We start from the raw sequence: 24,305 nt of genomic DNA on the forward strand, positions 1-24,305 counted from the left end.
ACACTCTACCTGCTGAGTACAACCCTCCAGGTATACAGAAGACAGAAGGATAAGTCCTCAGCAGGTCTTTTTCATTATTTATTTTTGTAGCAGCAAAACCGAAAACTTTTGTTCATCCATGTATTCTGTAAGTCCAAACTGAAATTAATCAAACTGGTTTTGGAAGATAAGAAAATCTGTAGCTTCCTGGCCAGCAGGATTTTTTTGGATTTGGAGATAAGTAATAGTGAGTATACAGTATTCTTCTTGCTATTGCTTCTAGGACTATAGAAAAATAGAATTTGAGTATTTGAACTCTTCATATATTCCACATGCAAAAAAAACAAGAGGTGCTCTTTGGGGTGTTAAATGGGATAAATTACATCATGAAACGTATTGACCAAGTTGAGCTCAAGCTTAAAGGTTTTCTTTGTGACTCTGGCAGCAAAGCACAGAATCTTTTGTTTGAGTAGTTCTAAGTCTGTTTTTGCACATAGCATTTGTGGAGAGAGGTATCTGTGGAGTGAGTGAGCAAAAAGCCAGTTAATGGACCTGAAGTCACCGTCCCTGGCAGTGTTCAAGAGGCATCTGGGTGAGAAACTACGAGATATGATTTAGTAGCTTGTGGTAGCAATGGTAATGGGAGGATGGTTGAACTAGATGATCTTGTAGGTCCTTTCCAACCTTGTGATTCTATGATTCTATGAAAGAAAATACCTATTTTTTGTGTCTTATGATGGTAGTGGAAAGTAGCGAGAATATGCTAATAGCTGGTAATATAAAGGGTTGCATGTTCCCAGTGAAAAAGTCTCCTCCTAAAAAAAGTTCCCAAGTCTCCTCCTAAATCCCCCATGGAAATTGATTACTTGGAATTTCATAAATTAGATCTCACCTGAGAGCTCATTTTTTAGCAAAATGTTTTAATACATTTAAGGTTACAGAAATCAGCATATCTCCAAAATGGAGAAATGTGGAGAAATGCACCTTTTTTTTTTTTTTTTTTTTTTTTGTAATAGTAGGTTACATACATTTTCATATGCTTTTCAGTAGTACGTGGCATTTAAAGAGATATAATGAAAACTCGTGTTAAATTGAGTTGCTGTCACAGTAGGCAAATAGAGCAATATCTGCATGCCAAATGGGAAATGGCTTAATTTCTGTGTCCTTCCTTAACATTTTTACAGTTTTGATGATTATTTTGTAAAGGAAAATAGAATGATATTTGATACTGAAAGTAGTACCCAATCTGAGTCAATTCTTTCCACAAATTTAACATTTTAACAAATTGCTACATTGAATGATTAGCACCTGAAAGATGCTATCTGTGGAATGGTGAGAAACAACAAAAGTAGTGGATGAGCACAATAGACATAAGTACTCTGCTCACCAAAGATTATTGTTATTCTGCAACAGCTTGGATTTTTCTCTCTGTGAAATCTAAATCCAATGCAGATGCATTTGTTTTGCAGTTCATAAAGGTGATACTGCCATAAAAAGAAGCAATTCACTACTTGCAACTTGTGTTCTGCCAGTCTGCCCTGATTTATCACAAAAACCAATCCCATTTCAGATTTTTACATATTTACTTAGACATTTTAGGCTTCTGTTTCGGAAAATAGTAACTAAAATGATCAAATAGAGAATATGCTTTGTCCTGAGGAAGAACTGAAATTACTTTAAATTGTTCAAACATCTTCATGTAAGTGAGATAACATTTTCAAAAGGATTATAAATAATGGATTTGGTATCCACCATTCCTATCAGTGATGAGGAAAGGAGATGTATTTCTTACATAGAAGTAAAAAATATTTTAGTAAATAGTAACTCTCTGTTTTTTCTCTCACTCCTTTTCATATGATCCGCTCAGGATGAGCAAAAAACAACCACCAAAAAAAACCCAAAAAGCTCCATAAAAAACAGAACCTTAAAAAGCAACAAAAAATATATAGTCAATGAAACCTTAAAAGAAAATGTCAAAAGTCTCCTGAAATGAAGCAACAGTGAACCATTGCCATGTATATTTCCATCTTACTGTTTTTGAGATGTTGGACAGCATGTTTCAGCTAGCTCATGGCAGTGAGCTACCATATAAACCTGGTAGTTGGTCCCATTCCTCTCTCATGTAGAGGCAGTTTTCAGGACAGACATTCTGTCTGATAAGAAAACTCATAAAGAAAGGCAAATTCAGCTAACATGCAGAATCAAGGAAAAACTGAGCTCCCTACACTGAAACAGGAGCAAAGGTAGAATTTGGAGGAGAAAGCATGAGTCAAATCCCTATAAATTGAAAGAAAATATTGTCTGAAATCTCATGGGTGTTTGGAAGTCACTTCTCAAGATCTCCTCTGAGGTTTTTCTTTCCTCTTTAGACCTATCACGACTAGCTCAAGAGCTACAATGCTTTCTTCAGAGATTGATCTTTTTGGCAAGATAAACTCAAATAAAAAAAAAGTGTGATTATACAATTGATGAAGACTGATTCTTTTAAAGCAGAAATCTGAGAGATGAGAATGCCCTTCTTCACTTTACAACACACTTGCTGTAGGTATGGTATCATTCGTACCATGTTGTGGTATATAGTAAGTATCATGTTGTGAGGCTTAATTTATTTATATTTCTGAAGGACTTTGGGATCTTCAAATGGTTACCATACAAGTGTCCAGCAGTACTATTATGAACAAAAACCTCACACTAACTATAGACAAGATGCATATTTTCTTTCTACTCTGCCTTACATTTAAATTTCTATTACATAAAATCTATCTTTGTTTTCAATGTGCTGAAGTATGGAACAGACCTCATGAGCCTCCATTTTTAAGTAACTTCCACAATGTAAGCAGGTTTCAATTGGAAAATGGCATTTCTATAACTGCAGAATCACAGAAAGCTGAGATCTTGCCAGTAAGGAAGCCTAAATATTAAAGGATTACAGTGGTATACTGAGAAATATCTGTTCAGATACGGCGCTTGTCACTCCTGCAAAACTATGACATATGTTTGGAGTCTTCTAGGTAATTAGAAAATCCCATCCTATAATTAATGCTTTGGATGTTGTTTCCTTTTGCTCTGTAAATCTGCAGTAGCAATTGCCTTTGCTTCAGTTTAAGACAGAGTACATAAATCAGATAGCTTTCTCTAATTTTTCAGAAGTGCTTATGTACCTCTACAGTATGAAATGGGTATTAACTCCACTGAATTATACTATGTCATAAATAGATTGAATCAGAGTTCTCTACTGATTGCCACTAAATAGTGTACTGATGACAATAAAACCAACACCGTTTAGTGCTAGTAGAAAAAGTATGGAAAAATATGGTGGTTTCTCTTAGCGTGTATTCTTTAAAACTCCATTTAGTTTATCTGAATATGTGGTGCTGCTCTTGCTAGAAAACCTGCAGTCTTTTTTCCTTTGTAGCATTAATGTCTAGGAAACAAAACTTTCACAAGAGAAGCATTTTGTCAGAAACTTTAAAATTGATTCAAAGAAAAAAAGTGTCCCTGAATTGGTTTACTGTCCCTTCTCTTCTGCAGATGTAAGGCTGAATACTTGGTTTGTTTACAAATGAAAGAGTAATTTTATGCCATTCACCATCTGTGCAGCATCACAATATTATCACACACTATAGCATCACTCAGAATGCTATGAAGTCAAAGTTGCAAAGGTTTGCATCTCTGCTTCTGTGCTGAGATATACTTGGAAACGCTTTAGCAGAACAACTGCATGATGCTTCATCCTGTTAGTGCATCGCTCATTAAAAGCAGATTCTCTTGGATGTGAGAAAATGATATCACAATTTGGCCCTGTAACGCTGAAATAAATCATCTGTTATCTATGGTATTACTCCATTAAATACCAATATAACATACAGTCACAGACGTCATTCCATTATTCTTGTTTTAATTCTGCTATGCTTCCAAATGTACTGTGAAGGATGGAAACTGCAGTATAACTTTGCTAGCATGGAAATGTAACTAGATCTTTAAGTTTGGGAACATGAAACATTCACATCTGGCAACAGGGATTCAGATACCTACAGATAGGTTGCATAAATCTAACTGTGCTACTCAAAATTGGCAGGGCTTACACTTATGCTATCACTAGATCTGCAAAAGCAGAGTAGGCAAGCAACATTTATAAGGCTGCTTTGTGCCAGATTGCACACCATGTCAGAAAAATCTATTTGAGTGCTTGTGTCCTTGCATTATAACCAGCAGATTGTCACCTAGAGGAAAGTACAGAAAGTACGTAATTTAACTGACCTTGCCTGTGTAGAAATTGATTCAGATCAGAGGATGAAACTGTTGATGGTTTGACTTGGGGAAGCCACTTCCTTTTTTCTTTTCCATATGAGATGCATCAGCGATTCGTCAATTTCAACTGAAATGTGAATGATTTGTTTAGAAAGTGTCTAAATAGCATAGAAAGATGGCACAGCTCAGATTTAAAGACATTTCTGAAAATATTAGATAGGAGTACAGTAAATTGAATTTTATCCACTTTAAAAAATATATTTTTAAAAGAGGCCTATGAAACAGAAGCCCCAGTTACATATTCTTTACGTATTCCTTACATAAACCTTCTGGAAAGATTGTCAGGGGAGGAAAACCACTTAATAACTATTGACTGTAATTAGTATAAAAACACTAAGATTAAAAATAAATAGATTTTCTGAAACTGGGTTACTGGAAAATCTTTTTCTCTGTTGTATATGATGAAACAGTATAGAAGGAACTTTGTTGTGTTATCATTTGTGCATTAATTTCTCATGGCACAAAATCATATGAAAGCTGTGGCTTTAGCTAATTCTCAACAACTCTAAGACTAACACTGATAAACTAAATAAATGTAACCCATAAATGGGTTTCATTGGACATTACATGTGTTATTTCTGAAATGTTAATGTTAAACAATAAAATTGAAAAGAGAGACATTGTCATTTTTAATGTATATACGCAGCAGCAATGAAAAGTGAGCAGCTGCTGTTGTGGATGATGGTTGCCATAGCAATACCTTGCCATAGTCACTGGGAGATTCATTTGTAATAATAGTGACTTTCTTAAAGAAGAATGCAAAAGTTGCCAACTGCATTGATGTGGTTTCCTGCATTACAGATTTGCACTATTTATTATAAGATGGACAGTCACCACTGCAAGAATTTGGGAGAGTAAATTAGAGTTGGTTGTTGGGTTTTTTTTCCAGGGATAGAACAGAATATCCTGAGTTGAAAGGGACCCATAAGGATTATTGAGTCCCATTCCTGGCTCCACACAAGACCACCCGTATCCAGTACATCATGAATGTTTTTGGCTACGAGAATGTTTGTTATATTTAAAATTCTAGATTCTGTAAAAACAACCCTCAGAAAGGCTGCATTGCCCCAATCCCAACAGCTGAGCAGCACATACATCCTACTCAGTGCATCGGGAAACTGATTATCATTAACTCTGCAGGAAGCTTCCACAAATGCACAGCATGCCTGCAGAAGGGACTACAGCATGCAGAACGTTCAGGTAATCTCTAATTACTGCCAGCCCTCAGGTGCAGTATTCTCTCATTTATAAATGAAATACTACGCAGCATATCAGGACCTCCTGGTCTCTACAGTCCCCAGGCTCTCTGGATTATGAATTGCTGCCATCGAAACTTTCACACTGATCACACGTGACTCAGAACAATTCTGGGGAGCTTTACTCAGCCAGAATTTCTCAGCTCACAGTGTGACCACAGAGCAACCAGAAGCGTGGCTGTGCCCATAGCATCTCTCCCAGGATTGCTGCACAGGCTCACCTGCTGATCACAGCAGTGATTTTGGTCAGACTTCACCCAAAAAATGATGCAGCAGGCCCACTGTGCTGCTGTAGCTGTGGCTCCAGGGCTATTTTTTCAGGCACTCCCTGCCCCGGGCAGAGGAAGGTTTCCTTTCTTGCAATCTGTGTAATTAATTATAAAACAATCATTTGAAATCATTAACTTCAGGATCAAGACAATTCATTGATTCCAAGTTAATGGCCAATCAGTAATCTATAAATTTTGGTACAGTCTTATCAGGTTTCTTTGTGTATAAAACAACACAAAAGGAATACCTTTAGGAAGCAAATTTCCATGCTGTGAAAGTTCTGATCACTATAATATAAAACCTGCAACTTTATGAATGAATGGTAAACAGAAAGAAAAAGTAATAATAATTAAAAACCCCTCAGAGTAATTTATCAAGTACTTATACATAGAACTAAACAAAATCAATCTATAAGTAAAGGTAGCAAAATTTCTGTACTGAAAGAAAAGGTCTTCTGTCTTTATGGAAAACTACTGTCCAGCTGTTGTGCAAACTCTGAAGATTAAAACATTAAATAATTCTTTGTGAGGTTTTAAAATTCACATGAGAAAAAAATATATAAATAGACTTCACACAGTAACACTCCAGCCTTCTTGTCCCACCACTATGAAGAACAATCTGCATGAAATTAGAGTGAAGATAGATGTTGACTTTTAAGGGAAAAACAATGCACATCCTTGATTTATATTTGAAGATGTGGGGAAAGGAGAATTTAAGCATTCTTTTGTCGATTTTGTTGTTCAGGTTCAGTGCTGGAATCAGCAAATGTGCATGTCATGATGATAGAGCGCATTTGCTTGATGTTGATTCAGCAAAATAACTTCTAATGTTATTCAGCTGTTATAAGCATAATATTTACAAATTAAAAGGAAAAAGAAATTGAGGGAAAAATGCCAAGCTGCTCAAGGCAATAATTGTACAGAGCCAGTAATTGTGTTATGTTTCCACACGTACTGTGGTGTTATGTGCACAGATTTCAAGTCACTTCAAAATGTGCTGATTATTTATGGAAAAAGTAACCTTGTTGCTTATTTATCATTTTTGCTTGTACTCTAAGCAGGAATTAAAATTGCATTAAAACACCAGTTTACTGCAGTTGACTAAAGAAGGATATTCCCTCCCATCTCTCATAGAATAGATTACTGTAGAACACTTTTGGGGTAATATTTGTCCAGAATCACATGCTGATTTCATTTTGCTGTACTGTAAGCAGTTCAGAGCAATAAAATAATTTTTGATTCTGCTGAAAATAGAATACAGAACAGCAGTTATGCTACATATTCACAGGCAGCTGTGAGCAGCATCCCTTTCTCTTGGTCTCTAAGAGAGCTGGAACAGATGGATGGATGGACACATAGATTACACAACCTAATCATATATCCAGATTTCTTCAAATATGTACTTTTTTTTTTTTCTGACAAGAGATCAAATTTGAAAGATGCCTGAGGATATTGAATATAGATATCTGAAGGTATCCTCTAGTGAGGCAAAATACTCAGGAATTTCAGCCATTCCTCTGGCGCATGCTTCTGAATGACATCTGTGCAGTAAGTCTGAGGCACAGAATGGAAATAAGTGAACTCTGATTATGAATGTGCAGAATTTACAGTAGTTGTTCTTCCAGGCACGTCTGTCAGACTTGTCTGGTTAAAAGTCACGATCATCCCTATTTTGAAAGCTGCAAGGTGGTTATGTGATTCAGTGTGGAAATGAATCAATAAAGAACAATTTAGAAAACACAATGGGACACTCCATATCCATTATCTGCAAGGATTTTGAGATAGCTGTCATTTTGGACAGCCGCTCATTCTGTAGTTTGAAGTAGAAGAACTCAGAATTAAGCACCCTAGTATGCCAGAGTCTGTTATCAGCCCTTTGCATAGAATTTTTGGATTCCAAATAGCTTAAATTTGGGACAGTTGTTTGCTTTGCTCTTATAGAGAGAAAATGCTTGGATTTACCCAAGTCTTTCAAATCGCTCTGCTAGATACTGACTGAAAGTCCTCCCCATAGCCACACGGTCTGTGATTTCCGTGATACCTCTTGATGCATCTGAAAACAATGCGAACATATGATGTCTGCTCCCATTAAAGGTCTATGCCTAACTTCAACCCAGCATTTTTATGGAAGACAATTAAAAAAAAATACATATATGGAGCCAGCAATAGCAGGTAACTGTTAGAATGACACTTCATAATGTGGAACAGAGGTCTTCCTACTGAGCTACTGCGAAGAGCTGTGTAACTACACTAACCTGCTGTGTCACAGAACTTCACACACTTGCTCTCTGCTGATGGTCTGTATTCTCATTCCAGTCACTGGAATCTGTGATGAATCACATTGTCATATATAATGAAGCCTTCACAGAAAAACTACTGTAGTTTATTTTGAACTTAGAAGAGTGAAGGCAACTCTAGAAAAACAGATCTTGAAATACATATATTATAGTGAATTATCTAGTCTTCTTTGCATTCCCCTGCAATTTGAAACAGATTCCCCTCCTGCCTTGAAATGGATCACTCACAAATCATGCTTTATAAGTTACAAGCTACATAGATCATTACTGAATAATTAGTTTTTCAACCAAGTATTCTCCTTCCTTTGCTTTTTCTTACTTAATCTGCCTCAGCTTTTTCATTTTTCATTCTCAAGCAAAACTTGTAATTCTGAATTACAGCTACACTGTATTAAAAAGGCAGCCTTCCTTTAGCTCTCAGAAAGACTCCTCCCAAACTCCCATGACTACCGTTGTACCTCGGAACAAGTTTTCTGAATTTTTTAGAAACGGCAGATTTATTTATGATTATTTGTATTTCGAAAAATGTTTTGATGTAGTGAGCACTAAAACGTTTTGTTATTATTCAGAAGAATCGAGCTGTTTCACTACAACAGAGCACATGAGAAGTAAGAATCAAGTGATTAAAGTAGAAAATAAATGTCAATTCATTATATTTATTCATATCTAGATTTTTTTTTAATTTTTATTTATTTATTTATTTATTTATTTATTTATTGTGATGTAATAGATAAATTAGTGAAGAACTGGCACAGATTGTCCAGAGAAGAGTGTCCCATCCCTGGAGACACTCAAGGTCAGGCTGGATGGGACACTGAGCACCTGATGGAGCTGTGGGTGTCTCTGTTCAGTGCAGGGAATTGGACCAGATGGCCTTTAAGGGTCCTTTCCTGCAACAGCATTTCACAAGACTGGGCATGCGATGGGTGTGACACACCCCAGAGGCGCACATGCACTGCAGATATTTAGCTTAGTGGCAAAATTTGTACACACGGACACCTGGAAGATGTTTTACACACATCAGTGTTTATGAACATCTGAAGTGGAGGAGTGAAATGGGGCCAGGCTCCTTTGAGTGGTGTTCAATGACAGGACAAGGGCCAATGGGCAAAAACTGGAACATGGTGAGAGTAATAGGGACAGGAACAGGCTGCCCCGAGAGGTATGGATGCCTTCCTGTGTGACTTACCATAGGAAACCTGCTTTAGCAGGGATACAGATGGCAAAAGAGTACACAGTGTGATACTGCAAAAATACAAACGTACTTCCAATATTTACGTACTTAAATCATGGAAATGAAGTCACTGGAAAACAGCACTCCGACACACTTTGCCAACGATCACATGTTCCATCCCGCGGCCCCAGCAAACCGAACCTCCGCGTGCGGTCCGCCGTGTGTAAATCACAGCGTTCTGCCGCACGAACCTCTGCGCTCGCTCTCCCTTCCGACAGCACCATCAGCCGGTGCCGCCCCTCAGGGCGAGGTCCCGGCCGGCACCCCGGGAGGGGCAGCGATCCCTGAGGCGCCGCTGAGCGGCAGCGACGAGCAGCGGTGGGCGGGAACGGCGCGCGCCCTCTGCGCGCCGAAGGGCGGGCGCGGCGTCGCGGCCGTGCGAACCGCGCCGTTCCGGACAGGCTGTGCCCCGCGGGCAGATAGCAAGCGTCTCGCACTGGGACCGCAGCCGGAGGAGGCGATCCGCATGGCGGCCGCACCGCCGACCCCTCGCCCCGACCCGGCCGGCGCAGAAGGGCGGTGGGGCGGGAGGGGGCAAACGGGAGGGTCGCTCGGCCCCGCCCCCCGCCTCTACCTCGGCGCGCGCGCGGCCCCCGCGAGCCCCGCCTCCCGCCGTCAGCGAGAGCGCGCGAAGACGGGACGTCGCTCGCGGCCCCGGGTGGGCGGGGGCGGCGGCGGGAGGAGAACCGCGGCGGCGGCGGCTGTAGCGGGGCTCCTCCCTCGGGGGCGCGGCCTCGTTCGGGGGGCGTGGCCTCGCGGGCCGGCGGGCCGCTGGCGCCTCCCCCTCTCCCCTCCCCTCCCCCGCCCGCCGTCCCCTCAGTAACTTGGCCGCCTTTTATCGGGCGGGCGCCGAGGCGCGGAGTTTAGTGGTGCCGGAGCCGCGGCGCGGAGGAAGGGAGGGCGGCGGGGGCCCGGCGCGGCCGGGACGATGCTGCGGCTGGTGTCGCTGAAGTTGGGGCGGCTGTACCGCTACGTGAAGCTGGCGGTGCTGGGCAGCCTGGCGGCGGCGCTGGTGCTGAACACGCACTCGCTACTGGCCTCGCTGCAGCGCAACGAGCTGGCGGAGCGGCGCTTCCTGCAGCTCAATAAGTGCCCGGCCTGCTGGGGCACCAGCTGGTGCCGCAAGTTCCTCAACGGGCAGCTGCGCCTGGAGAGCTGGGGCCGCCTGCGCCTCTTCGACTTCTTCAACGTGAAGAACGTGTACTTCGCGCGCTACGGGGAGCCCCGCGAGGGCAGCCGCCGCGTCGTGCTGAAGCGCCTGGGCTCGGCGCAGGAGCTGGCCGACATCGACGCCAAGATCTGCCGGCGCGCCACCGGCAGGGGGCGCTGCGACCTGCTGCAGGCGCTGCACGCCACCGAGTTCGCCAGCCTGAACGGCGACGTGCGGCTGCTCACCCCCGACGCCGTGGAGGGCTGGTCCGACCTGGTGCACTGCCCCTCGCAGCGCCTGCTCGACCGCCTGGTGCGCCGCTACGCCGAGACCAAGGACTCGGGCAGCTTCCTGCTGCGCAACCTGAAGGACTCGGAGCGCATGCAGCTCCTCATCACCCTCGCCTTCAACCCCGAACCGCTGGTGCTGCAGGTGAGCGGCCGGCGGGCGGGAGCGCCTCTGGGCTTCGTCCTCCTCGTCGCCTCTCTGAGCGCGGGGCGGTGATGCGGGCCGCGCTTCGGGCGGCGGTTCGGCGGGGCCGGGGGTCGCCGGCGGCCGTGGGCTCTGCGTGCTTTAGTGCTCCTGTGCTCGCCTCGTGCGAAGCTGAGCCCTGCTGCCTTGTGTTCTTCTCGGAGCTGAATACGGATCTAGCGTTTTTGGCAGTCAAAATGTGTGTTTCCTAGCTGAAAGATGGAGCAGCAAACGAGATAGCACTCACCTCTCAGCAGTTGTGCTTCCTGCGTTGTATATTTAAGAGCCCTGCTTACTTGCTGTTACACGGGCAGTATATATGGACTTCAGTACATCACCTAAATTTTGCATTTCATTCATCTTTTTAGGTCAAAGTTGACGATATAGCACTGCGCTCTGTGGCACACCCAGCTGTACGTACCTGCTCGTGGCTGGCAGCCTCCCCTTCCCTTATATTTTGGCTTAGAGCTCTGCCGACGATCTCCAGGCCCGCCCTCGCTGCACACGTTGGGCTTGGAGCTGTGCTGTCTGCCTGCCGAGCTGTCCGTGCTTCTAACTGATGTATTCCAAAGAGAATATTTGCAAGTGTGTGTGAGAGCATCACTGTGTGTCTGCTGTTACACACACCCACTTTTTCCCTAGTGAGGAAGCCAAAAAACTTCCAGTGCCCAAGAAGCAGGGCTGCAGGTTCTGCCTCCAGCACCTTCATTTATTGGTTCATTTCTAAAGATGGCATTTATGAACTGTGCTTAATTAAAAATATATTTCAGGGTAGCATGTGCTCTTCCCTTTGGCCTTTCTATCTGCAGCACTTGGTTTGTTTTTTCCCCCCAATTCCCGGCTTGCTATTCAGGGCACAAAAGGCATAGTCTGGTAGCTGCTCCTAAGTGTAGTAAGGAAACTCCACTTTAAAAAGGAAAGTGTAAACTGTCTTGCTTTGCTGAGTGTATTTGGATGTGGTTTGGGAATCACATTGTTTTGGCTGCTTCATACAACTTAGGGTGTTTGAGCACATGTTCCAGCACAACGATCCTATACCTAGATGGCTGCAGAAAGCTTCTTTGTAAAGAGTCTCTTTCCTGCGAAAAGTCATCGTCTTCGTAATTTGCAGGGGCGGTGCAGTCCTTAGAGACCAAGTAGATGGCATAGTTGTGTCGCTGACTGTTCAGGGCTGGGTCCCAGGCAGTGGGAAGCACTGGTTCGTTTATGTCAGCTCTTTACTAAATATAGATAAGCCTTGAGGTTTTCAGGCAAATCAGCTGAAGAGATGAAAAACCTCTGCATGTGGAGCTTAAGGAGTGCTCTGCTCACCATTTGTCTTACTCAGAGTGCTGCTGAGAGCAGAGCAGGTCATATTGGTGGGAGGCAAGGCAATCCTTGCCAGTTCAGAGTGTGGTATGGTTCTGTTACCTGTAATCAAATAAGAAGTGTTTTGTAGAGTGTTGGAAATGTTGATAGATGAGAGTATCCTGGAAAATGTTCTTGGGCAACGTTGGACCAGTTTTGTGTGTTGCAAAACTTGGTAAATTTAATGTATTCTGCAGAGGCACATTCAGCAGCTTTGATGATGGGTAATGAAGGTTTGAATGCCTTCCTTCAATCAGGAGTAATGTATCTTACGTATGTAACCTGAATCAATTTTTCTCATTTATACCATACGTCACACAACTCTTTTTCCAGCCCTTGCCAGGGGAGCACATTATACACAACTCTGTGTTACGCAGCTTTTGTAACAGCAAGATGCAGTGCTCTGTATGAGAGGTTATTTTCCAGAAGTGATAAATGACCGAGCAGTTTGCTTCCATTTATACGTAAGATATGTGAAATGCTTCATGGCATACTTTCTGCATGATTGATGAAGGCAGATACTGGCATGGGAATGAGACCAGAGGCTTCTTCTAAAAGTCAGCTGCTTCCAAGAAAGCAAACCTGAGTGATATCTAGTGCTTTACAGTTTTGTTATTTAATTTTAGCACCAACCAGATAGGAGCAGACAGTGATTGAAAAGTCAGTTTACTTATCTGTCACAGCTAATAACTTAGGAATTTTTTCATCAGAAACTTTTTTAAAATGAAAGATTTTGAGCTGGAAGCCTAAAGTGTGGACCATGGTCGCTTCTGAGTGGCAGTGCCTGCAGAACTGTGTGGTCGTAATTGGTGTAGAGCTTTTCCTGGAATAAGCTTGCAGATGAGTCTGTAGCCTCACCTGATAGAAGAGCATGACGTTCTTCTGTTGGAAGGTGGTGGGCAGTAGTATGAAACATCGTAGTCGTGTGTGGACTACTTACTGCAGTCTTAAGATACGTTTTTTTTTTATGGCGTTCATGTTAATGTTTGTTAAGCAGCTGCATATGTGTGTTCAGTGAAGAATAACCCACAGTTTGTCTTTCCTTAGTAGTAAGTTATTATTTTTTACTTTTGTAGAATCTCACTAAATCTCACCTTTTTTTTTTAATCGGAATTCACGTTGAAATGAAATAAGCTATATGTGAAGGGTTATTCATATAGTCTTTCAAAACGTACCATTACATAAACGTAAACATTGAGTTGATGCACTTGAAGCAGTAGTTGATGTAAATATGGACAACTTGTTCAGACAACAGAGAACCAAAAGTTGCTGTTGCTTGGATGCTGTGAGCAGGGAGCACGTGTTGTCTCACACATGAGGCCAGCAACAAGATCCTGAGTCCTGTGTGTAGAGGCAGAGGAGAGGAGAAAGGCAGAGAGTGCTTGGGAAACTGACTGTGCTGTAACTGCTGAGGTGGGAAATTGCTTCTAACTTAGAAAACTGTGTTTTCAGTAGAAATGGCTGTTTATTCAGTAAGGATGCGTGGCGAGTAGTGAAGGAAACTTTACTCTTCTGCTATCAAAACTGACCCATATGTCTTCATAACTGTGGCCCCAGTGCAGTTAGGGCAGGTCCTGCAGTGCTGCAGCATGGCTAACAGGACAGTGGGTTCACTCTCTTTTTCAGAGGAATCACCCTATGCAAACAGTGCAGTTAAAAGTAAATAAAATGCTTGTGAGTCATCTGTGGGCTGTGCTTATTTTTTATTTATTTATTTTTTTTGCTGGCCCTTATATATTTACAGTTATAGAAGTTGGCTGTGAACTATAGGCAAAGTGCATTTCTGCAGCTTTTTCCTGGACTCTGCACTAGCAGTAGGTTATGTTCTGCAGTTCTGGTCTAATTGTTGCTGCAGTGCCAACCAGTTGTAATGCCTGGTGCATTCCAGGCTTTTGTCATGGCTGAATTTCGGTGCTTTTTTGACAGATAATTAGTATGTTAAATACCACGTGTGGCTTCAAGGTGCTTATCTGTGCTGCTTTGTGTGTCTTATAGTGAACTTCCAAGCATCCGATTTATTTCTTGGCTCATACTGATGTTTTGACACAGTAGTGCTTAGTCTTTAGTAGTGACAGATAGTATCACAGAATCATGAGGGTTGGAACAGACCACTAAGGTCGTGTCGTCCAGCCGTCATCCCACTCCCACCGTGCTGCTAGCTGAGTCCTTCAGTGCCACAAATGTGGAACAGAAGCGCATTCAAATATGCTCAACTGCTGTGGGAACTTCAGATGAACATTAAATTATGTGGCATGTAGTTGAGTAGTAAATAGTCTTCATTACACTCACTAGCATTCGCAAATACATTTGAATCCAGAGCTTCTAAAATGCAAATCATGCATGGCATGACAGTAGAAAGCATCTGTTTCTTAGACTGCTTTTTGACCTTCTTTAGGTCTGAGAAGTCGCGTTGTGCAGTCTGATCTCCAGGTCTGCGTGGCTTCAGGGCTGTACTTATTTGCCTTGGTGACTAATATGAGCCCTACTTCTGTTTACGCTGCAAAATCAACAGCACTTTGTGAGAGAGAACTAATTCTTTTCCTTTAGAGGAGTGGCACGTTACTCTGGTGGCTGTACCAGCTCATACCTGGGCAGGTTTGGCTCAGTGAGATAATTCTAGCCAAGGCATTACGGAGAGGTCCTTTGCCATCAGGATCTTCAGAGTAATGGCAAGCAGGAAGAAGACTCCCCACTGTATTGCATATTTGCATCTCTTCTATTAATTTGGTCATCTTTAAGGTGTAGCTCTCTGTGTACATACTCTGTTGTTTTGTTTTTTTTAAACACGAAACTAAACTTTATATAAAAGTGGGTGGTGATGTACGCTGTCTTTGCTGTCTTTTAGAGCACTCCGGAAAATGAAAAGCTGTATTTTTTAACGCTAAAGTAGAAAAACAGCTCAAGGTCTCAATTGTCACAAACTGTTTTGGCTTTTTTTTTTTTTTTTTTTTGAGACTTATTTATTCAAGTGAATTATATGCTTGATTACGATAAACTGTTATTCTTTCATGTGTGTAATTCTGTGAGGTTTTGTGTTATTGCAGACTACAGTGGGCCTTGTTGGCCTCAAGCTGCCGAGCCTTTGCTGCAGGCCCCAGTTCACAGTGCTGTGTTCAAAGCAGTGGCGCAGTTGCATGTCGTCTTGTGCGTAGACAGATGGAAGCGAGGCAGACAAATGCATTAATAGTGTGTTTTATTCTGCAGTGAAATGATGGATTCACCGTATTAATCCTTAAGATTTCTTCCTAGACTACGGCTTTTTTTTTTGCTTGTTCTTTTTTTAAAGACATGAGAGCAATACTTTCTTTGAGGGACAAAGTGCCTTTTGTTCCTTTGGCAGGGCTTGCTCAGTTTTGCTTGGTGAGATGTAACTATTCAGGGCATGGAAAAAACTTTTTGATGTGTATCATTGGGAATGAAGGCGTCAGGAGTTTTGTTGTATTTACTGTTTGCCATCTCTCTGTTAGAAAATTATTCACTTTGCTGTATGAAGAGCAAGATGACAGTTTTAATGAGGGAGAACTATTAAGCTGCTTGTTGTAGGCTTTCATTTACAGCGCTGTATTTTTAAACGCTGGGATGTAACTGTGGTTTTCCCAGCGTTTACCTGTATATTCAAAGATGTCAGCAGGTGCATTGGTGTTGTAGATCAATTTATCAGGTAGCTGTTTCTTGTGAGCAAGAGCATATGTAATCTTAATTGTCAAATTAAGCAGTTTTCTATGTGTTCAAGTACAATGTGACCTAATCAAATATTTACGCTACTAGCAGCTTGAGAACTAAAGTAAAATCTATGTTGTCTGCAACTGTGCCCAAATGTGGGATTTCTGGCTGCTGTGTATTATTCTTGTTTCTCAGTGCTTCTTGTTCATGGAAGCAGCATTTAACAACCGTACAGTTCTGTGTTTGCATCTTACTGGCTTTCAGAAGGGTAATACATCTTTAAAAAAAGAAAAAAGGTAGCTACGATCTTCAGCAGAAATGTGCTACTTCATTTTTTAAAGCATGAAAAGTTAAACATCTCTACTTAGAAAACAGCAGGTCTATTCTTCATTGATATTCCTGTCAAATTCATGGAGTGAATATAAAAGTACTGAATGGGGCACTTGTACATATTTTTATCCCCTTCTTCGGCTACTGGCCTGGGTAATGAAGTGTAGATGTGGCTGTTGTGTGCCAGTTGGAGGGGAGCCAAAGCAGAGATGTTGTTTGTACATGTGCAGATGTTGGCAGGATTCCCTGTACTTCTGATGTCAAAAGATCTTTTTGTTGCCACAGAGTTGCAAATACATCTGTGTAGCAGTATGGCGTGTGGTATTGTTTGGGAAGCTTATTTCAAAATAAAACTCCTCCAGGAATTTCTTCTGTGAAATGAAATTTAGCGTATTTAGCAACACAGGAAGCATAGTAGATATGTTTTGAAGGTAAGTGCACCTATGTGGATAATGCTGTACTTCTGAAATCTGTTTAATCCATTACATAAATCCCTGCTACTGGTAGGAAGTAGTCCTCTAGCTCTTCCTCTCTTCTGCACCTGGCCATTCAGGCCGCCTCCATCTGTTTTTCAGTAGTAGTGTGATGTCATGAGCTGGATCTGGCTACTGGTCCAACTCAGCATCAGCCCAGCAAGTACCAGCTACACTGCTTTCCTCAGAAAGCAAAGAAGGGGTTTGAAGTGACTGTACTTGATGCAAGTGGGAGGAATATGCAAAAAATCTCCTTTTGATGGAGATGTGCCCTTTGCCATGATCAGCTCGTGGTGATTGAACTTGGATTTGGGAAGAGAGGCAAAAGCAAACAGCAAGACTGGAATATAGGAGAGGAGAAAGGTAGAAGAAAAGGAGTAGAGTGGTCCAAAATCGATCCTGAATAAAAAGACTTGGGTATAATTGCTGTAGCGGTTGAACTTACCGCTGAGTGCTGCTAAAATGGAGCAACATGAACGTTTTGTGTTGGGTTAAATCACTTAAACTTGTGTTGATCAGAGAAGCAGGTCAGTTTTCTCCAATTCAGGGTACAAATCTGTTTTTATAAAAGTAGTCTACAGATAGTAGGCTTGCATGCTTGCAGGTTAAATAATGCAGGTTTGGGCCTTCTTGATCCTAAGCTATCAGGAATTTCCTGGTTTGTACAAGCAGTCAGTACTTAGAATTTGCTGTCTTGCCACTTGATCCCACTCACTGGAAGGAAAAACTCACTGGGAATTCCCTACAGGTTATCAATTAGCACCAACTCCTTGTGGCTTCTTTTTGAGTGAGTTCCTTTGTAAGCAGTTTCGTGATGGACAACACTTGTTTGTATTGCTATACAATATAAAGATGCATTGGGACTTGTTTTGATCCAGGACTGAATATAGTAATGATAAAAGTACACAAAATGTTGTTTTGAAGGCATTTCTTGGTGTGTATTTTCATTATATCGCTTTGTGGAATAAGAAAGGAGGTATTTACTTGTGGGAATGTTACTATTTTTGGTGTTTTTTTTTTTTTTTTTTTTTAAACCACAAAACAAACCCATTCTTCTCATGTTGAGTATCACTTGATTTGCCTTGAACTGGTGAGCATTTGCATGTAACTTGCCACTGTCATGAATTTCCCTGAAGCTGCAGATGAAAAGCTGAAGACTGGATAATGTCACCGTTATTGCATAGCAGATTCAGTAAGTGAGAGAGGTTTAATTCTGCTCAATTACATGTTGTTACAGCTTGAAAGCAACCATACTAGCTTTGGACATATCAGATTAGTTCTGTAGCATCCTCAGGGCTCTTCATGACTGGGTTTATCTCTGTGAGTAGCGCAAGTGGTCAGAACAGAGCAGAAGTCCAGATACAGGCTTTCAGCCTATTCTGTTACTAACGTGGATTCGATGTCCTTTTGAGCAAATAAGAAAGAGCTGTCTTAAAGATTTTTTTGTGATATGTAAGTGTTTGAAGGCAGAATAAAAGTACTTCATTGTAATGGTAAATAGTTCTTCTAAAATTGTCTTCTGTAATTGCCATTGCAGTTGCAGAAGTTGACAAAATAGGTGAAGAATAAATCTTAATCATGGTTTTAATATATATATTTTTTTTAATGTGTACCATAGATACAAGATTGGCCACAGAAATTTCCGTGAAAATTCTGTAGAAGAAATCTTGAGCCGTGTGGGCACACAGTACAATTTCTAAATATTTGAAATTAGTGTATGTTATATTCTTAAAGAAGTCCTGAGTGCACAGCATTTAACATTGAACTTAGTATTTTTGGTTTTTTTTCTGATCCGTAATACAGAGGATATCTTTTAAACACTAGTCGGCTTACACTGAAGCTTTAGGGCACATTCAGCACAACTGAAACATGAAAATACACTGTCTTTTTATTACTGTTAGTGCGCAATGGCTGTTTTTTGTATTAACCTCAAGAAAGTTACTAATGGAGACTTCTTATTTTTGATATCATTTTATGTGGTTTTGTGTAATACACACACAGAGTATACATGTAGGAATTAAGAGGTAGATTGTTAAGGCTGCTAGAGGTGTAAAACCCTAATCTTTCTCTTATACCTTAATCTGTTCTGTAATCCTTCCTGTGAAATCTTCAAGTGAGAGGATCCTCAGAGGAAATCCAATCAACTGGGGAAAATGGGAAGAGGGGAAGAGCAGAAACGGCGAGATGCACTTTGTTCATTCTACTAAGTTATTAAAAAGAAAAGTTGTAATTAAAAACATTAGAAGCAAAATGATATTTTCAGGGAGTGTACTTCTCACTACAGTGGACGTAGATCAAGCATTAAAGATGCTTGGTGGAAGAATGTGTACAGAGGCCTATGTAAAAAAAACTTGATGTTTTGTCAGGTCTTCCAAAGCTTTTCTCTCTAACAGTCTAGCAACGTTTCTTGCTCAAATATATTTTTGTCATGTTTTTTTCTTTCCCTTGAAAACCTAGACGTATGTGGAAATGAACTTACTGCTAGTGTTACTGGTCATTCACAGGTATCTCTTCTAGATTTGATCAAACAGCCTGTTAAAGTATAAGCTGTTTTGTATTAATGAAAATTTCAAAAATATCTTTTTATGTCTAGAGTTTCCCATCTGATGAGGGTTGGCCATTCGCAAAGTACTTAGGAGCGTGTGGAAGAATGGTGGCTGTCAATTATGTTGGAGAAGAGCTGTGGAGCTATTTTAATGCACCATGGGAGAAACGAGTGGATCTGGCCTGGCAGTTAATGGAAATAGCTGAGCAGTTGACAAATAATGACTTTGAATTTGCACTCTACCTCCTTGATGTCAGCTTTGACAACTTTGCAGTTGGACCAAGAGATGGGAAAGTCATCATTGTGGATGCAGAAAATGTTCTGGTAGCAGACAAAAGATTAATCAGACAGAGTAAGTTTTTCTTTTATTTTTCTCTCCCCTTACTTCACCCACCTCCATGTTTTTTTCTTCTTTCTCTATGAGTGCAATATTATTTGTACATGCTTTAAAAAAAAAAAAAGGTAGCTTTACAAGTAGACTACAAATTAGTAAATTAGCTTTCTTCAACAGTTATCTTACTAATTAGCTTGACCAGTTGTTCAACGTTACGAAGCGTTGAGTTTATCTGAAGTTAATTGACATGCACTACTTTTAGCCTGCTTCTATTTCAGTTGTTCATGTAGGTGCTCTGTAAAAATGGAATTGAAGAACTGGGTAATCTGAGTTTTAATGCTCTTTCCAAATTTGAATAGTGAAAACTTGTTCATCTTTGTGTTGACTGTAAAAGCTCAAAGCCGCAGCAGCAGGAGATGTTTGACAAAGTGGCATTGCGTGAGGTTTTTGCTGCTTTTAAGCTCATAGGGAAAACTTTGTGAAACTAAGGGCTGGAGACACTGAATATGAAACTCTAGGCTCTGAAAAGCTTATGGCAGTAATCCGAGTGATTTTACTTTTGCTTTGGGTATTTTGGAGTTGCCTTCCTTGTGTTTTTTTTTTTGTTGTTTTTTTTTTTTTTTTTTTTTTACTCTTATCCCTCTGGGTTTGCAACTGGATTTCTTATTACATGTTTTCAGAGAGCTTACATAAAAATTGTCTGAATCCGTAAAGAAAACATTTTTATGTATTGAACACAGTACATTTATTTCAGAATTCATGACCACACAAACATACTTTCCTTTTTTTTTTTTTTTCTCCTCTCTCCACTTAATATTAGGTGAGACCTAACTTTTGTAGCATGTCTGAATTGCTCAGTCACAGAGATGGCCAAATGAACAATGAAGAAGCTGATGGTACACGTGTATTGTGCTCCGGATGCTTTCTTTCCTCCTCTCACTTTTTATTTTTTTTTAACTGTCTCCTTATTTCACAGATAAACCTGAAAACTGGGATGTATGGTATGAAAGCAAATTTGATGACTGCGATAAAGAAGCTTGTCTGTCCTTCTCAAAAGAGATTCTTTGCACTCGTGTCACTGTGGACCACAATTATTATGCTATTTGTCAGAACCTTTTATCAAGACATGCCACATGGCGTGGCACTTCTGGAGGACTGCTTCACGACCCCCCAGCTGACATTGCCAAAGATGGGCGGCTCGAGGCCTTGCTGGATGAGTGTGCCAACCCAAAGAAGCGATACGGCAGATTCCAAGCAGCGAAGGAGCTGCGTGAATACCTTGCACAACTCAGTAACAATGTGAGGTAGTCCACGATGAAAATCTTCTGCAACACTGGCTAAAACACCATTGCAAAGACACGTGCAGTGAAGTCTTGAACTTGTGCGTTCAAAAGAGAAAATGAAGAAGTGAAACTAACTTATCGGTTTTCTAAATACCGCAGATTTTGTGGTATTGTAATGTTCCTTTGCAAACAGACAAGGTTCTTACTGAATTAAAACTTGAGCTACTATTGACTTTTCTCCTAAGCTGTTTAAAAGGGAGTAGGTCAAAAAAGACTGATAGTTTAATTGACAGCTTGTGTGTCAAAGGGTACTTTACATAAAACTGCATTAGTATCACAGTTTTGTGAAACTGATGTTCTTACTTGGAAAGTCAAGTTAGACCGGCCTGTTTTAAAGGCCTATTTCCTGACACGGTCTCATTTTTGTGTTCTGTTGTGTTGGTTTTTTTAAACACCCTGAAGTGGCATTTACTTACAGGTAAATATAGCTGCCTGCATTGTTTCAAGTTCAACAGGCTTTCATGTTAATGCTGTGCAGTACATTCCTACTGTGAGTGCAGGATACCCATGTTTACTGTCTAATTTTAGAGGGTTTTACACTGTAGTTTATTATGCTTAGATTTTTTTTTTAAGGTTACTTTAAACACAGATGTCATTTGAATTAACACTTGTTTGATGTCTTTTGTAGTTCTGCCATTTGAGATTTCACTTCATGTAATTACTGTACGAAATCCTTATCCTTAATACCAGTACATTCATGTGACTGTTCTTCAGAAAATCAGTGTGAGCAAACCTTCATTTAACAGACATTCTTTGAGAATTAAGGAAAGACTAATATAAAAAAAAAATTCTGTGCTAATTGGAATTGGGGATAGAAGCTTGACTAAAAATAAAAATTTTGCTATTCCAGAGTAGTTGAGCAAAAGCCAAAGAAAATGGTTTTGCCTGTCCATTCCTAACCTAATTGTAAGGAAAAAAATGCTACCCTGAAGCTAATAATTCTTAAAACTCAAATTCCCATGTCCCTTCCACACTGTTTGAAGAGCTTCTAAAACTCTGTGCTTACACTAGAAGAAAACCCTCATTTGAATAAAAATGTGCAGAAAGTTAGCAATTTGCTTCACATCGTTACCAACTCTGTTCAATTCAACTGTAGTGGAGTTTACTGGATATTCACCTTTTGGTTTACCAGCTGAGTTGATTAAGCAACATCCACTCTAGACATACTTTCTTGAACTAAGTTTGTCTATTTCCAGTGCAGTTAAAACTAATGAAGTATGTAAATCTGAAGTTGCTCTGATAAATCAGTGTTGTTGTTATAAAAACCTCACATCCTGCTACAAGATCTTACTTCAAAGCTTGCTTTTCCGTTTATTACTTGATCATAATTTTTATTTTTATTTTTTTTTTACTACTACAATGCATCATTTTCCTGAAGTCATATTCATAAAACATTGCTCTTAAGAAAACATATGCATGTTACTTCTGGTAACAGTAATGAAGAGAACTAACATTTCTTAAGTGTGTGTGTAAAACAATGTTTCATGCAAGCTAAAAATTCTGAGCAAGATTGTACGTATGGTGATTTTTCAAGAGCCAAGTCAGCGTGCTGTTCGTACTGCATCAGAAGACTGATGGAAATTGTTGCTTTACCAAATTGCTGCAAGTGCAGAGTGAGGGAAATAGCAAGCTTATGGGTCCTTCTTTCTCAAAGCTTAAGAGTTCTTGTTATCTGAAGATGCAGAATGCTTTTGATTTCTTAGATAAGGATATGTTAGCATTCTGAATTCTCACTTTAAATCATCTTTGCTTATATAGTCTAATTTCCTCCCTAGCTCTTGTCTTAATTGTTTTCTGAAGTTGGAAGGACCGATGCAAGTTTTGGTCTTTCATTTCTGTCCTCTATTTAAAGTCTGTTTTACTTACTTGCTATGACATAAGCTGTCAGAGCATTCATATAATTTTTTTATCATAAAATCCTCTCATTTGAGGAAGCTAGACTAGCATTAGGTAATACTACACTACCATAAAAGCCTTGACTTATCACTGAAATTGATTTTATTTTATTTTATTTTTTTTAATTTTTATTAAACCATCCACCACATTTCCCAGTGAGAGAGTGGAGTATGACTGTTCAAGTTTTAAAACACTACCAGCTCTGGTTACTACTTGAGGCAGTTCTGTCACTGCTAGAATGTCCTGTCAGCTTTGTTTTGAGATTTAGTTCCCTCGGAAACAAGTCAATAAAGTAGATTATAAAAGGAATTTGGAACTTAAAAGAGGAGGGGAAAAAAAATACTACAGGGAAAACATTGTGGAGAGCAATAAATTTTGGTCAGTTTGCACCTATCAGATATTTATTGTACAATAACAATTTATATTTTTAGTCATTGCCCATTATTGATGAGCACGGTGAAATATTTTTGAATGAGGTGTTTGGGGTTTGTATGTGCATTACGGTTGTCCTTTTGTACTGTAAGTTACTGTTTGATTGGAATATTTTATCAAAACTGTTTCCCTGTGCCTTTATATTACAAGAAAGTTGTTTCTGCAACTTCCAAGGATATTAATAAAGAATACTTTAAGAACCTCATCTCAGATGCTCATTTTCAGGTTTGTCCGACTTTCTTTTTTTAAAATTGACTTAATCCAGGCTGTACTGAAATAGACAAAGCACTCGTTCTTTGTGGTGTTGTGGAATGCTTCCTGGTCGTCAGTGACAGCAGCTAGGAGCATCATTCTCCAGCTCCCTACCCTTCTAGCAGAATGTTGGACTGAAAGCATAAATGATCTGTCAGAAATGTTTTCCTTTTTAAGATTATTGTAAGTTGGACTCATTTTCTTGGAAACAACCTGATAAGCTGTACCCTCCTGTTTTATGGAATGAAAGATTGAATATTTTCATATTAATTTGGTATCTTCCCTCTTTTTTTGAGGAACTTTACTTTTCCTTGCCTTTGGAGCAGTTTGTATTGCCACTGACATTGCCTTTTCAGAAGAATATTTTACCAGGTAATATAATATAAACACATAATTACTTTTGATGCTACTGATTTATTTATTCTGGATTTTTTTCATAAAGCATTTGCATTTGAAACTAACACCTGCAGCAATACTATTCTCTTTTGAATTTGTGTCTATAAATAATACGAACCCTCAAAAATACTTGAGGTTTTGATTTTGGTTGCAATCCTCCTGTCTCTAATCTCAATTTGCTGGTTTGCAGTTCTTGAAAACTTGTGAATTTTCCAGCTCAGTCAAGATCATTAAATCTTACGAAGAAACGAGCATGAACAAATGCTGCTTCTTTTTCTTCCAACAGTTTCCAGAATTAATTTCCAGATTAATCCTGCTGGCCTTGAA

General features: G+C 40.2%; 1 protein-coding gene across 1 annotated transcript; it reads left to right on the forward strand.

Moving 5' to 3' along the window:
- The first annotated feature begins 10,165 nt into the window (after nucleotides 1-10,165).
- On the forward strand, nucleotides 10,166-23,981 carry DIPK2A (divergent protein kinase domain 2A). The gene is made up of 3 exons (XM_052686201.1): nucleotides 10,166-10,928; nucleotides 19,374-19,677; nucleotides 20,636-23,981. The coding sequence occupies exons 1-3, from the start codon at nucleotides 10,275-10,277 to the stop codon at nucleotides 20,965-20,967; spliced, it is 1,290 nt and encodes a 429-aa protein (XP_052542161.1). The 5' UTR covers nucleotides 10,166-10,274; the 3' UTR covers nucleotides 20,968-23,981.
- Nucleotides 23,982-24,305: the final 324 nt, after the last annotated feature.

Source organism: Tympanuchus pallidicinctus, unplaced genomic scaffold, assembly GCF_026119805.1.
Source record: "Tympanuchus pallidicinctus isolate F22 unplaced genomic scaffold, pur_lepc_1.0 scaffold22, whole genome shotgun sequence".
NCBI lineage: Eukaryota > Metazoa > Chordata > Aves > Galliformes > Phasianidae > Tympanuchus > Tympanuchus pallidicinctus.